This window comes from Hemitrygon akajei, chromosome 20 (assembly GCF_048418815.1).
Source record: "Hemitrygon akajei chromosome 20, sHemAka1.3, whole genome shotgun sequence".
In the NCBI taxonomy this organism is placed as follows: domain Eukaryota; kingdom Metazoa; phylum Chordata; class Chondrichthyes; order Myliobatiformes; family Dasyatidae; genus Hemitrygon; species Hemitrygon akajei.
Genome location: NC_133143.1, coordinates 22026015 through 22041294, shown reverse-complemented (window position 1 = coordinate 22041294; position 15280 = coordinate 22026015). Strand labels below are relative to the sequence as shown.

The following is a 15280-nucleotide window of genomic DNA, read 5'->3' as shown; positions in this document are numbered from 1 at the left end:
GAAACTCAAAACCAATGAAGGTTCGGAACCTGGAAGTTTCACTCTTGATATACTTCAGTATATAAGTATTACCAGTCCAAAACGAGTCATGAAGCTGCATGTGCAACTCCTTCCTCCACAATGTGTCCACACAGTTTGGCATTGCAGCAACAGTGAGCTCCATATGAGATGGAAACTGACTTCAACGGAGCTACCTTAGATTCTCCCCATGATAAAAGCACTGTGCACTTTTGAGTTCCCATTGTAAAACAATTAGTAGGTCCCTACTAATACAGCCATCTATGCCTGTATCTGTAAACTGTACAGTAATTTCTCCAAATTCCAGAGGTTTCAAACATCTAATAACCTTGAAGTCTTCCAGTTGGCAGAGTTCTTCCAGCCAGCTTGTTAACTCATGAGCAACTGATGTTTGGTATAACGTCATCCCAGCCAAACCCTCTATTACATAGATCTTGTAGTTCCTTAAGCAGACAGCATCACCAGACTCAAGGCTTCTAAAGGATCATAGATGGAACTAACTGTGGTGAGGATGCCCCTTCTAGTGAGTGGTCTATTTTGGGTTGTGATATTAAATTTTAAAAGTATCAGACTTCACCTTTGTACACTCAATACTATTTCAACTGAACAACACACACAAAATGCTGGTGGAACGCAGCAGACCAGGCAGCATCTATAGGAAGTAGTCAACGTTTCAAACCGAGACCCTTCTGTCCTGACGAAGGGTCTCCGCCTGAAACGTCGACTGTACTTCTTCCTTTTGACGCTGCCTGGCCTGCTGCGTTCCACCAGCATTTTGTGAGTTGCTTGAATTTCCAGCATCTGCAGATTTCCTCGTGTTTGACTATTTCCACTGAAGATGTGTTGATCCAAATCCTTCATGTATTTCACTCTTTGCTCTCCTGGTATCACAGCTAGCACAGTATGTCTTGTTTATCCATTTTGAGTTGAAAGCCACCTCAAGCACAAATAGATACAAGGTCATGATAGAGAGACACCACTTCTACTGCAGAGGACACTAACACAAGCCAGCCATCAGCAGACTTAATGCAAAACCTTATCCACTGACTGATGACTGAACTGTTCTTCATTGTCTTCTGTACACTTTGAGTGAAGTTGCTCCAAAGAGCGGTATCACCATATCTTGGCTGAGGTCACCATAAGGCCAACCGAGACCCTCAGCAGATCTTCATCTTCTGCTGATATTTTAACCTGAGGAATATTGATTCAATATCTGCCATGATAACCAATGGTTCTTTTTTGAATCTGATAATGACTCCCAATCAGTGAGCTAGGAAGATCTGGGTCCTGTAAAAGATAAGCATTAAGTGATATTCACTGAAAAATCACTCCTAAGTCAAACACTAGTTTCCCTTTGCTGGGGTGATAAACACCATGATGTGGAATATACCAGACTTTCCCCAAGAACTTCATTACAGATCCTCTGCTGGCATAACCTTTGGAAAGCTGTAGAGTCACTATAAAATGACAAATCTTTCTTAAACCCCTTTCCTTGATTTAGAGCACACTGTTCAACAACCTTCCCATTATTTGGCATGTTAATCTCTTTCTTTCTCAAAGGTAACATTTATCTAGTAGTGGCCACCCACTAGTTTTGCATAATTCGTAACCAGATCCATGAACTTGTGATCTACTCTTAATAGACCAGGTAGTTCATCCTGATTATTTTCAGGGAAGTCTGTCTTAAACTGTTGCTGCCAAAGGTCATCCAAGTTCAACACTGAGATGCTGTTAACTATCCTCTCTGGCTGTGCACGGTCTCTTCCATCACCATGGTCTCCTTTCAGTGGTCCATTCACAGTCCAACCCAATGTTGCATAGGGTCCATCATTAACATTGCAACTCACTTGCAATGACTCCAATGCTTTAAGCACATTCAATTTCTGAATAATCTCTGGCAAATGGACATATTTCAGTTGAGACCATCCCTGGAAATCCCTCTGTCATTGAATCATCTATTTGTGGACAGGAATACTTTCCAGCATATAGATGTTAGGTAGTTCACAATAGTTTTCACTACCTAAGCTAGCCACTTCCAATCCTGAAACAACTACCCACGATCTTCTCTTGACCCATGGTGCGCAGGAAAATTAGTGTCCTTTTTCCTGAGTCTAAGCATGTTCATGAGGCTCACTGTTCAGAACACTGCTGCACTTCCTGGATTTAGGAAAAACAAGTAACCACTGTCATGCTACCCTTCTCAGACTTCACTTGTACTGGAAGAGAACTATGGAACGTTTACCATCATGATCACCAGCCGGGGCACTGTTCACTCTAATTCTTTCATAGCTTGCTTTGATTCTGCACTCTTTTTTTGTCAGAGTGAATATTATTGAGAAATATACCTGGCATAATCACTATATATACCTGAAATATAACCACTATGTACTAGCTATTTACTACACTATGTAATCACTCCTATGTACTGAATATTACTATGTATTATTTTACTAGACACATTTTGCTATGTATTGTTTTACTAGATACCTTGTATTCTCTTAGCTACATACTGTGGCAGTTAAAGAACACCTGTTTAGCTAGCAGCACTAATTAGCTGAAATGTACTCCATGTATTACACTCAGCCTTTGTTTAGTAAGAGATAACAGTGGCGGACAGGATGGTACGAGCAGGAAATGTAATGTGAGGGAGGTTGTCTGAAAAAATAACCTTGGCCAGGAATGGGGCCCCAATGCGAACTGGAAAGAAATACTGGTGGCGCACCGAGAGCTAGGCAAGAGTGATTGATTAGTTAATGTATAGATATGATGCAACTAAAGATTGATTGGGTTTGCTGATAAAACCGAAATGTAACTGAGATAAGAAATTACTATAAAGAATGCTGTACACCGGAGCTCGGGGGGCTTTCGGTGACAAGTTCATCGATTGCCTCAGCCTTTGTTTGCAAATAAAGGTTTAAACTTCTCAAAGAATTGTCTGCGTCTCCTGGTCATTTCAAGAAACCACGACAATATGAAACATGTTGAGATGCTTCTTTTAGGAAGGCAATCTTCTCACTTAGAGCCCTTTTCTCCAGCTGAGTAAACAAATTCAATGCATTTTAGCTGAGGAGACCATTTCCTTTCCATTAGTTCTAGGTTCAGTTTTGCCTTTACTTCTCAGTAGTCACAGTTAGTTGCAAAGCTGCTTCCTTTAGCCTTAGAACAAAGTTATGACTTAGTTTTGTTTACACCTTTGCTCATTGCCGGTGATGTAGCATCACGTATCCAGAAACACTGGGTACATAACAATCTTTACTTAGCTTTCTATAAAATCAGCAAAGTAATCTTCCTTGTAGCTTACAGACCACCATTCTCCATTAATCCCTAAGGTCATAGGACAATTTCTTTACGACAATCGACACAGTAGCAGGCATGTCCAGCTCTCACATGTACTGCACTTCTTCCATGGCATTCCAATGGCCTCCAGGAAGAACCTTCACATCTTCAGATTTGACAGTAAAGCCTTAGCTTTTAGACATCTTTTCTAACAGTCAACATTATGGCAACCTCTGACGAGTTCTCTAGGATGACCTTGTGCATTGTTCAAAGAAACAGAGGCAGTGACTATAGCTGTCAATCTTGCCTTCAACACGGTTTTCAAAAGCTTTAATGAATGCATGACGCTGCAATAGATCAAAAAAGATTGAAGATGTCATTTCATTTTGCTTCCTCCTGATATCAATAGTACCATCATGACTTCTATCATCTAAAACAAGTGTTTCTATGCTGTAGGTAAATGTCCCCATGAGCACTTTGAACTTCATACAACAGGTACAGCTTGTCTCATTAGTGCCAGTTGAGAGTAAAACCCCTGAACAAGTCATTCTCCATGGCTCCATCCCTCTCTGCTGGAGTGAACTCAACTAAGTAACCACAAGCATGAACACATAACTTGCTTGCTTCTACCGTGCCCCAACCCATGCTACAGGTTCCATAAAATTAACAAAATACAAAGCAGACAGAAAATAGATATTGTTCCTACAAGTAAAAAATATGATGCAGCTCTCTCATGCAGAATCAAGTTATTCTTTTCTGTTTAATCTAAATATGTGTTTAGAAAACAATCTGGATAGCATCCAAAATTAAACAAACACAAGTTAGTTGGCACTTGCTGAATGCCAGTATATTAACCTAACTTGAAAAGCAGAATATTCTGATTCTGCACTGAACAAAATCTTGTTACCAGGTCACAAGTTATACAACTGGATATTTTTGAACTTCTGGGCCAATATTAACATTGTATCAATGGAAATAGCTGGGTAGCTTCTCAACATAAATGAAAATAATTCAAAAGTATTTAAAATTTAAAATTCTTGGAGATAATATTTTTTGTAAGATTAATGGATATGCCTTATTTTTAAAAAATCAGTTAACTTACAGGCTCTATACTTGACAACTAATACTTGCAAATTACCACCTTAGTGACCCTTTCAGGTTCAGATTTAATGGAAGAAAAATTAACCCTTTGGATGATTACTGTTCATTGGAGTGACAGTACAATGACCTCACCTCATACTCCATTCAGCTTCATTTTACACAAGCCTGAGCAAGAACTGTCACAACCACAGGGATACATCTAGCAAGATGTAGCAAATGGCTGCATACAAGGAAAGTGCTCCTTAAAAAATTTAATATTCTATATATTTCAACCTTTGTAAATGTTTTTGGTTAAAACAAACTTGCTGGCTACAATATCCATAATGATGAAGAAAAGGTCTGGAGCAGGTCACGTTACACTGCAGTATTGACTTAGTCTAACAAGCAAGAAGTGTTACACTGAGCCAAGTGGCATCTTAAACCACAATAGCAATTGTGCATGCATGCTATAATGAAAACAGAAATCACTGAAATACATGCAAAATATCCAATTAAAACATTTTCTTGATTCAATCTTATTTTGAATATTTTGCTCAAAACATTTCATAATCTGCAGAAGTCAAACTAATACTGAGCATGTAGGGATTTAACATCGTGAAATAGACACTGGCTTTAGAGACAGCGGATACTTCCCCATATATGGGAAGCCAAATACAATGTCAAAGATTGCTTTCATTTCTCCACACATTTTCTCCTGTATATTAGGTAAAGCTTTAGGATAAAAACAATTTTACAAGCAAACTGCCCAATTATTTCAGTGGGGGCTGATAGCTATCAGAACACTGGTACTAGTTTTGGTTTCCTCATGACCCATAGGAAGGAACTAAAGGATATTTTCTCACATGCAGACATGCAATGAGGAAAGGACTAAAATGAAACAAGGGGCCAAATGTCAAATGAATTTTGTACAACTTATCAATTTTACATCGGTATTAATAGAATATACTTTTTCTCAATGATTGAGACAAATTTGAACATTATTCAAATTTCTAATGTGAGGTCAATCATGACCCATAAAGGACCACAGTATCAACCATGAGAACAGATTAACTCCCATTTCTGGAATGTTATGACATTGGCAGGTGTGTGTGTTCATTGTCCACTCGGCCTTGCACAAGATCATAGGGTGCAGTCAGCAAAGGGTGTTTTCTCCCCCATCTTCTGAGTGATGCAGAACCACAGCAAAGTAGTTTGAAAATATATACAAGTCTTCTGTGGCATCTTCATCTCACTCCATTTCTCTTGACCACAATAGTCCCAGCTACAATATCATAGGCTGTGCGATTATGTTGGAAGAACAGTAATGTAACGAAGGCCGGGAAAAAAAAGGCAATTGAAAAATTCTTGATCAACGCTCTTATTGCAGACCTGTTGTGAACAAAAAAAAGGTACAATTTATGTTTGGATCACCTTTCAAAAAATGGGTTTTCTCATTCCAATACAAATATAACTTAAAAAAAAAATCTAAATATTTCATTTCTACTGCAAATGTATTTCCTGAAAATTAATGCTTCAGCTCATTAGGTATGTAGAATTTGAAGTGCAGAAACATCCACTGGACTATTTAGAGTGGCATGCAAAAGTTTGGGCACCCCTGGTCAAAATTTCCGTTATGAGTAAAAGATGACCTGATTTCCAAAAGCCACAAAGTTAAAGATGACACATTTCTTTAATATTTTAAGCAAGATTACTTTTTTATTTCCATCTTTTACATTTTTAAAATAACAAAAAAGGAAAAGGGCCCAAAGCAAAAGTTTGGGCACCCTGCATGGTCAGTACTTAGTAACACCCTCTTTGGCGAATATCACAGCTTGTAAATGCTTTCTGTAGACAGCTAAGTCTTTGAATTCTTGTTTGGGGGATTTTTGTCCATTCTTCCTTGCAAAAGGCTTCTAGTTCTATGAGATTCTTGGGCTGTCATCCATGCACTGCTCTTTTGAGAGCTATCCACAGATTTTCAATGATGTTTAGGTCGGTGGACTGTGAGGGCCATGGCAAAACATTCAGCTTGCGCCTCTTGAGGCAGTCCATTGTGGATCTTGAGGTGCTTTTAGGATCATTATTCTGTTGTAGAAGCCATTCTGCTTTCACCTTCAGCTGTTTTTACAGACAGTGTGATGCTTGCTTCCAGAATTTACTGGTATTTAATTGAATTAATTCTTTCATCTACCAGTGAAATGTTCCCCGTGAAACTGGGTGCAACACAAGCCCAAAGCATGACTGATCCACCCCTGTGCGCAACAGTTGAAGAGGTGTTCTTTTCATGAAATTCTGCACCCTTTTTTGTCCAAACATACCTTTGTTCATTGCAGCCAAAAAGTTCTATTTTAACCTTCATCAGTCCACAGGACTTGTTTCCAAAATGCACCAGGCTTGTTTAGATGTTCCTTTGCAAACTTCTGATACTGAATTTTGTGGTGAGGACGCAGGAAAGGCTTTCTCCTGATAACTCTTCCATGAAGGTCATATTTGTGCAGGTCTTCAGAGTCTGCTAAATTTTCCTGAAGGTCTTTTGCAGTCAGACGGGGTTTTGATGCCTTTCGAGCAATCTTATGAGCAGTTCTCTTGGAAAGTTTTCTTGGACTTCCAGACCTCAACTTGACCTCCACCATTCCTGTGAACTGCCATTTCTTAATTAAATTACGAACTGAGGAAACGGCTACCTGAAAACACTTTGCTATCTTCTTATAGCCTTCTCCTGCTTTGTGGGCGTTATTTATTTTAATTTTCAGAGTGCTAGGCAGCTGCTTAGAGGAGCCCATGGGCTGCTGATTGTTGGGACAAGGTTTGAGGAGTCAGGGTATTTATAAAGCTTTGAAATATACATCACCTGGCCTTTCCTAACAATGATTGTGAACAAGCCATAGCCCTAACAAGCTAATTAAGGTCTGAGACCTTGGTAAAAGTTATCTGAGAGTTCAAATCTCTTGGGGTGCCCAAACTTTTGCATGGTGCTCCTTTCTTTTTTACCCCCAACTCTAAAATTGTACAAAGCAAAAATAATACACTAATCTTGCTTAAAATGTTGAAAAGAAAGTTTCATCTTTAACTTTACAACTTTTGGAGATCAGTTCATCTTCTACTCACTTAACTATTCACAGTAACAGAAATTTGGACCAGGGGTGCCCAAACTTTTGCATGCCACTGTAGGCCAATATTATTGAGCTTTATCATAGCCTGTCTTCTTGGATGAATATAGTTTCTGCAAATTTCTGCCTACATCTATGGTAAATTTTACCACATCAAGTCTGGAACATGGCTTTGTAAAGTTCATGACTTCTTTTGTTGACTATACTGAATAAAGCCAACTAAGTTTTACATACGTGAAGGCTTTAAAAGGGCAATTTTTTTTTCTTTTGAGCAACACCTTAGTAGCACTTAGGTGAAGGCATACTACAAGATTCCTTGCTGTTTGCATTAATTTGCTTATGCCAATAACTAATTAACACTAAGAACCCCTTTCTCCAGGCCCTGTAATCCACAAGAAAAATCAACTCCATACAACTTGTAATATCACAAATTAATCTGCCCTTGGTATGTGATTGAATCAAAATTTAGAACACTGAAAAATGATAAATGTACTCTTTAGAATGTGGGGCGATACTGTAAAGGGAAATTACCATTTTTGGTGCTTAAAATACCAGAGCAATTTTGTCAATTGGGTATTGTGAAAAACAAAATTTGTGAACAACATTCCAAAGATGTCTGAAACGTTTGCACAACAAGCCTTCAAAACAGATGAAAAACCTTGGTTTGATTCTCTGTTGTACTTTGGGCCTTAACAGCAATGAACCTGGGTACTTGACATCTTTCTTTATGGCACCTAAAAACATGCGGTCCCATTTTTCAATTTCATGCTCCACATAAATGATCCTCAGAACCTAATCAAACTCACAGCTTTCCACCAATTACAAATGTATGAAAATCTCACGATACAATGCTGCAGGATGTGATCTTGCAAATGAAGGAACAGTTGAATCAGCTGCATTGCTCGTGCTTGCACACCAAAACCCTCTGTCACACTGGAAGGGAATTGTTGATTGTTTTTAACTGCCATGGTTACTTACGATGAGATGCTCACGTTGTGTGCCGGGACCACCAGCACCCGATTAGGAGCAACTAGCACTGAGCTGTCGCAGGATACGACTCGTAACCCCAGCAGGAACTTGCCAGGTGTAGCCCCGCCAACTCCCCACAGGCAAACAATCTAATGGGAAAAAACAACACAATTGAAGTTATCTTGAATTTTTTTTTTCAAATTATTATCTAACTAGCTACCACTGACAATTGTATTACCGTAAATAAATCACTATGGACACACAAGGCCTTTCAAACTTTCAGTATTAGACAAAGCACTTCTATTAATCTTGAAGTATAGGCAAGGCAGTCTGGTTAAAAAGGAAGCACATAAAATGCACCAAAACATGTCGTATGAGACAGATGGAGGTCATCTGAGATATGGTACTTCTGACAATGCAGCTTTACTTCCGGGGCGTCTAGGCGCAACTCAAGCAGCAGCAGTACTCTCAATGGATACGATTAAGTATTCCCGTTTCAGTTTGTTACAGCTAAAAAGCACAACTGCTTCCAAGGTCAGTACAGTCAAAGATGTCTTAATGCATTTAAACAAACTATTGCTGCTTAAAACTGACGGAAACAACACAGTCTGTGGTCAGAAGGGCCCACGGAGGAAACCTCGGAGGAAGCGCAGGCACAGATCAGGATTACAAGCGCGTTTAAGGAAGCGGGGTTTTAAACTCCCTATACCGACTATCTTGCTGGAAAACGTGCAGTCTCTGGTGAATAAAATTGATGATCTCGGAGCCAGGGTGCTGAATCAGAGGGACATTAGGACCATGTGTGTCCTTTGTTTCACAGAAGCTTGGTTAACCCCTTCCATACCGGATGCAGCAATTCAGATTGACGGGTTTACTGTACACTGTCAGGATAGATCTATAGAGTCTCTCAAAAGCAGAGATGGAGGAGTATGTTTCATGATCAACTCTTCTTGGTGCACAAATTTATCAGTGCTGTCCCAATTCTGCTCACCAGATCTGGAATATCTAGCAGTAAAGTGTTGTCCTTTCTACCTACCACGGGAGTTCTCTGGGGTCATTCTGGAAGCAGTTTACATTCCACCTTGGGCCAACATCTAGCAGGTTTTAGAAGATCTGAGTAATAGGATCAACGTGCACGAAACAGTGCACCCTAACTCCTTCACCATCGTTTTGGGAGATTTTAACAAGGCCAGTCTGAAAAAAAATCACTAAGCAATTAGATCACTTGCAATACCAGAGGAAACAATACACTGGACCATTGCTACATCACCATAAAGAATGCCTACCGTGGTATTCCCACGCCCTCACTTCGGGAAGTCTGATCACCTGGCTGTACTTCTACTCCCTGCGTACAGGCAGAGACTGAAGACTGCAGCACCACCAGTGAGGACCAAGAAGGTCTGGACAAGGGAAGCACAGGAGCACCTACAGGACTGCTTTGAATCTGTGGACTGGACAGTAGTCAGGGTTCATCTTTGAATCTGGCTGAGTATGCTGCAGTTGTTACAGACTTCATTAAAACCTGTGTGGATGAGTGTGTGCCCACAAAGATTTACTGTACATTCCCAAACCAAAAGCCGTGGCTGAACCAGGAGGTACATCGTCTGCTGAAGGCTAGATCTGTGGCATTCAAGTTGGCAACCCAGGCCTGTACCAGAAAACCAGGTATGATTTGCGGAGGGTTATTTCAAGGACAAAGAGAAAATTTCAAACGAGGTTGGAGGCGATATCAGACGCATGGCAACTCTGGCAGGGTCTGCAAGACATTACTTCCTACAAAGGCAAACCCAATAGTATGAATGGCAGCAATTCTTCACTACCAGATGAACTCAGCGCCTTCAATGCACGCTGTTACATACCCCGTAACTGGGTGTCAGACCAGCAAAGACAGAAGTACCTGTTGGAGTCTGGTGGTACCAAACTAAAGGTGTTTATTAGTAAACTACACAATACAATATCAAAAATGCAAATATACATATAAAACAAGTTAGCAGTAATAAATCTAAAAGTGTACCCCCATCCTTCTGGAAATTTTCACCAGGGTGAAAATTAACTAATAAAGCATATTACTAAATTACAGAGTTTACAAAAATACAGGAGTGGTCTTAACTACAAGAGTAATACAGATACATTTTCAAATTAACATCTAGATAAACAATCAGCAATTACATTGTCACTCCCCTTTACATTTTGTATTTTAATATCGAATTCCTGCAACAACAGACTCCAACTTAATAACCTATTTTTATTTTTCACGTTAGCCAAAAAAAATCAATGAGTTGTGTTCTTAGCTTAGGTGTATATTACAAAGTGTGAACCAATACATGTGTGATTATACTGTAGTACATTACAGAAATTTGTGCAAATACTAATTTCTATTTTACTTTTAAACTTAACATTCAATCTTCCATGACGTTGTCTTTCTTATTCACATGCTTTGTTCAAAATAAAAATCAAATTCCCGCAAAACCAGATCCTGTTATTCAAAGTGGCATTTGGTCAACCTTTGCCTCTTTTCCACTTAACTTTCACGTGGTTAGCTTGCTCACCAGCTTGGATAAGGCCTTCACAGACTCTCTTCACAGGAGCTATCTTATCACCAATGTTTTCCAAACTAAGCCCATTTGCTGAATTTCCAAACCACTCATTAATTTTAAGCAGGTCATTAATTTTATCTTCAGGATCTTTAATTCTGTTAGTTTCCAGTTTCACATCTGCAGGTGATCCCTCTTGGTCAAAACAACACCTCAAGTTCTGTCTCTCCAAATCACATCCTTGAACAACATCACCAAGTTGTTTATCTTTAAATTGCAAAACAAACTGTAATTGACTCACAGGCACCTTGTTAACAAACCACTGTTTAGTTAACGGTCCCTTCACTTTAATTAACAGTTCTGAAACCAAACTCGACTTTAAATTTTCTTTATTCAAAAGTCTAGGAACAATACTTTCCCCTTTCCCTTCAATAATATTCACATCACCAGCTTTCATCTCCTCACTAACTTTTAACACAAGTGACTAAGAATTCTCACTTTCTCCCGGTGCCACGGTTAACCCTTTCTTCACTGAACCAAGTCTATCTGACCCAAAAGAACTGCATTCCTTTTCAACTAAATCAGATACCTCAGACTTTTTCTGAGCTTCAACACTAGGTTCAGTACCCTGTGACTCCACATCCTTCACACAAGCAAACGGGACATCTGCCTCTTCTAGGCTTTCAATACCAGTCTCCTTTTCAAATTCCAAGTTCCCCTGATCCTCCCAGGTACTCTCTGGGCAACTCCCCTTCGGAGTAAACTCAACCTTGCGGGTTAAAACAACCTCGTCTGCTAACCCAGCAGACTCCCTCAAGATAGCGGCATCCTTTTCATCTAGGACTGCCCTTATATCATCGGGAACACACTTAACTTCTTCAACTGAAAACAGTTCTGTCAAGCCAGACAGATCATCCGTGTCCAACCCTGGACCTTCTAACTGCCTCATCTGTTTCTCATCTTTACTCTGTGCCTCCATAACCTTCTTCTTCATTCCTAAGTGTCCACCTATGGGTATCTTGTGAGCCAAGTTTGAAATTTCGTTCCTTGACAACACTAAATCTGCTTCATCTCCCTTACTTTCCTTAGCTCCACTATTCTTTTCCTTCTCCTCCGATAACCCCTTTTCATACAAGGTCGGCAAAAACATCTCCGCTAAATCAACCCTGGACTCATTTAAACTGTCTCCTTTCTCAGCCGCCTCTCTAGACATGCTGCGAGTGATTGCGCATGCGGGATAAATCTTGGAATCTATGGGCGGGTCCTCAGCACTTACAGGCTGGCTTGTTAACTTCACTGCTGAATACACATCACCACCTGCCAAATCGTTACCAAGTAGGAAGCCCACGCCGTCCATCAGTAGTTTCGACCTCACCCCTATTTTGACTGGTCCAGATACCAGGTCACATTTCAGACACATCCTGTGCATAGGTACGGCCTCGGTCCCTTTTCCGATACCTCTTAACACAACCTCCCCAGTCTCAGTCTCAGGACCGAAGTCTAACATCTTCCTTAGAATCAATGACTGATCAGCCCCAGTATCTCTCCAGATCCGCACTGGAACTGGGGTTTCTCCTTCCTTCCCAGCCACTGTCCCTTCCAAGATAAACCTCTCACGCCCCTCTTGTGCTCCATCTAACTTTGCCTTCCCCATCGATCTGTTGACCGACTCAATGCAACCAGTCGGAACTGCTATTTTCCCTTTTCCTGTCTCCTCCTTCGGAGCAAAGCACTTAGATGCTATATGACCAGCTTTCCCACAATTATAACACGTAAAGCTAGGAACCTTCCTGCCAGCCTGTTTTTCCTCCTCCTTACCTTTTCCACTAGCTCCCGGCTTATTCTCTGCCTTAGCTGGTGGACTTTCTCTACCGTCCCTACTGCCTCTCTGGTAGCTCTTATTTGAAGAAAACTTTGTTTTGTGGGTTAAGGCATACTCGTCTGCTAATTTGGCAGTTGCAGACAGAGTCACTGTCTCCTTCTCATCCAAGTACGTCTTCATACTCTCAGGGATACAACTTTTAAATTGCTCCATCAGTATTAACTGTAACAGTTTATCATAATCTCCAACCACCCCTTTTGAGGCGCACCAACGCTCACAATACATTTGCATCTCACGGGCAAACTCTAAATACGTGTGGTTCCACGGCTTTCTCAAGTTCCAGAACTTCTGCCGGTATGCCTCCGGCACCAACTCGTAACTCCTCAATACAGCCCATTTTACTTCCTCGTAATCCTTCGACTCATCCATGGACAATGCCGAATATGCTTGCTGAGCCTTCCCCCTAAGTACGCTCTGTACCAGAACAGCCCATTTCCCCTTAGGCCAGTTCTGATTCACAGCCACTTTCTCAAAATGAAGGAAGAACCTATCGACATCCATCTCTTCGAATGGAGGTACCAACTGGATCTCCTGAACAATCTTGAACCCCTCATTTGGGTTTGCTGCCCGGTCTCTTCCCTGCGATGCCTTTAACTTCTCTATTTCCAGCGCAAACTGCCTCTCTTTCTCTCTGTCCTCCCTCTGCCTAGCAGCTTCTATCTCTTTTATCCGGAGTATCTGGAGCTCATGCTTTTTTCTCCTTCTCCACAACCAACCTTAATCTTTCTATCTGTATCTGAAGCTCACCCTTGACTGGTTTTTTCTCAGGGAACAGGTCCAATACATCCGACGTGAACACACCCTCGGATACGTAATGCACAGCTATTGCTCTCTGTATATCCACCTTGCTCATCGACGATTTCACCGCTGAGAGATTTATTCGTTTTGCAATGCTCACCAATTCCGCCTTCTTGGCATCCTCTAATGCCCCCGAAGTCGGGTCTTTATCTCTGCTGGTTTCCCGTCTGGTTATTCACACAACCAGATCAGATAAGGGACTTTTATCCCGATTCACTGGCCCCCCAATTTGGTAATCAAATCTCGAGGCGAGGCCCCAATTTGTTACATACCCCGTAACTGGGTGTCAGACCAGCAAAGGCAGAAGTATCCGTTGGAATCTGGTGGTACCAAACTAAAGGTGTTTATTAGTAAACTACACAATACAGTATCAAAAATGCAAATATACATATAAAACAAGTTAGCAGTAATAAATCTAAAAGTGTAGGAATAATAATCAATAATAAACAAGCTCTATCGATGTCTAAGGGTAAATGAATTGTCATAGGAAAGTATAAAGTTCAGTTCATAAATGCTGAAGTAGTTACGGTTGTTGTGTTGAAATTGTTGGAGAGAGAGAGAGCGAGCGAGTGAGAGGTAACAGCTACAGCAGCCAAACCTTCCTTTGCTTTCTTAATCCGTCGTATCGTTGTGGTTATGACCCCTCTGGTCTTCAGCTAGACCATTCTTCTGTGGTGGACTCATCACTCTGGCATGAGTGGACACACACAAGTCCCCACCAGCCCTGCTGTAACACTGTGAGCTTTACTGACCGATCTCCTGGTTCGGTCTCCGAAGCCCCCACCTTTCTGTGGGTTCCCAACACTCAGTCAGTGTCCACTGGTGTGTCTGAAGGGTGTCTCTCCAGACCTGTCTTTTTATCCCCACTCACGGGGTCTCAGTTATCCATCAACTCTGAATGACAGTGTCCATCAAATCAGGCCACTCCTGCTATCTCCTGAGGAATGTTAACAAGCCAAGTACAGTCCTTGTAGTAGAAAGTAAATAATCCAGGAAGAGTCATAATACAGTTAGTCAACAGTCTCTCTCCCCCTCTTATCTGTAGCAGATGTTCTTGCCTGGGCTTTATCTCTTCTCTCTCATGAGCAGCATAGCAACAGCAATAGTTCGTAGTTCTCAGGAGGGGGGTTGGGAATGGTTAACTCTGCACCCCATTGTCTATCAGGTCTGTTCATCACTCATAACAATGCTTTGAAAGGGAGAACAGAACTACTGCTGTGAAGATCCCTGCTGCACCTGATGACCCCCTGTGATCTGTCTCAGAGGCCGATGTTATACTGTCTTTAAAGAGGGTGAACCCTCGCACGGTAGAAGGTCCTAATGAGAGTATCTGATAAGGCTCTTAAAATCCTGTGTTAACTAGCGGGAGTATTCAAGGACATTTTCAACCTCTCACTGCTAAGGGAAGAAGTTCCCACTTGCTTCAAAAAGGCAACAATTATACCAGTGCCTAAGAAGAATAATGTGGGCTGCCTTAAGGACTATCGCCCAGTAGCACTCACATCAACAGTGATGAAATGCTTTGAGAGGTTGGTCATGACTAGACTGAACTCCTGCCTCAGCAAGGACCTGGACCCATTGCAATTTGCCCATCACCACAATAGGTCAATGGC

At 41.1% G+C, this 15280-nt stretch overlaps 1 protein-coding gene across 1 annotated transcript in view; it reads right to left on the bottom strand.

The window, feature by feature from the left end:
* Positions 1-3591: 3591 nt before the first annotated feature.
* The window catches only part of LOC140713636 (protein FAM8A1-like), a 30508-nt gene continuing 18819 nt past the window's right edge, over positions 3592-15280 (bottom strand). The window contains exons 4-5 of the mRNA XM_073024000.1: positions 8463-8602; positions 3592-5763 (exon numbers count right to left, since the gene is read on the bottom strand). Coding sequence (XP_072880101.1) covers positions 5619-5763; positions 8463-8602 — 285 coding nt within the window. The 3' untranslated portion in view covers positions 3592-5618. The remainder of the gene's footprint in view (positions 5764-8462; positions 8603-15280) is intronic.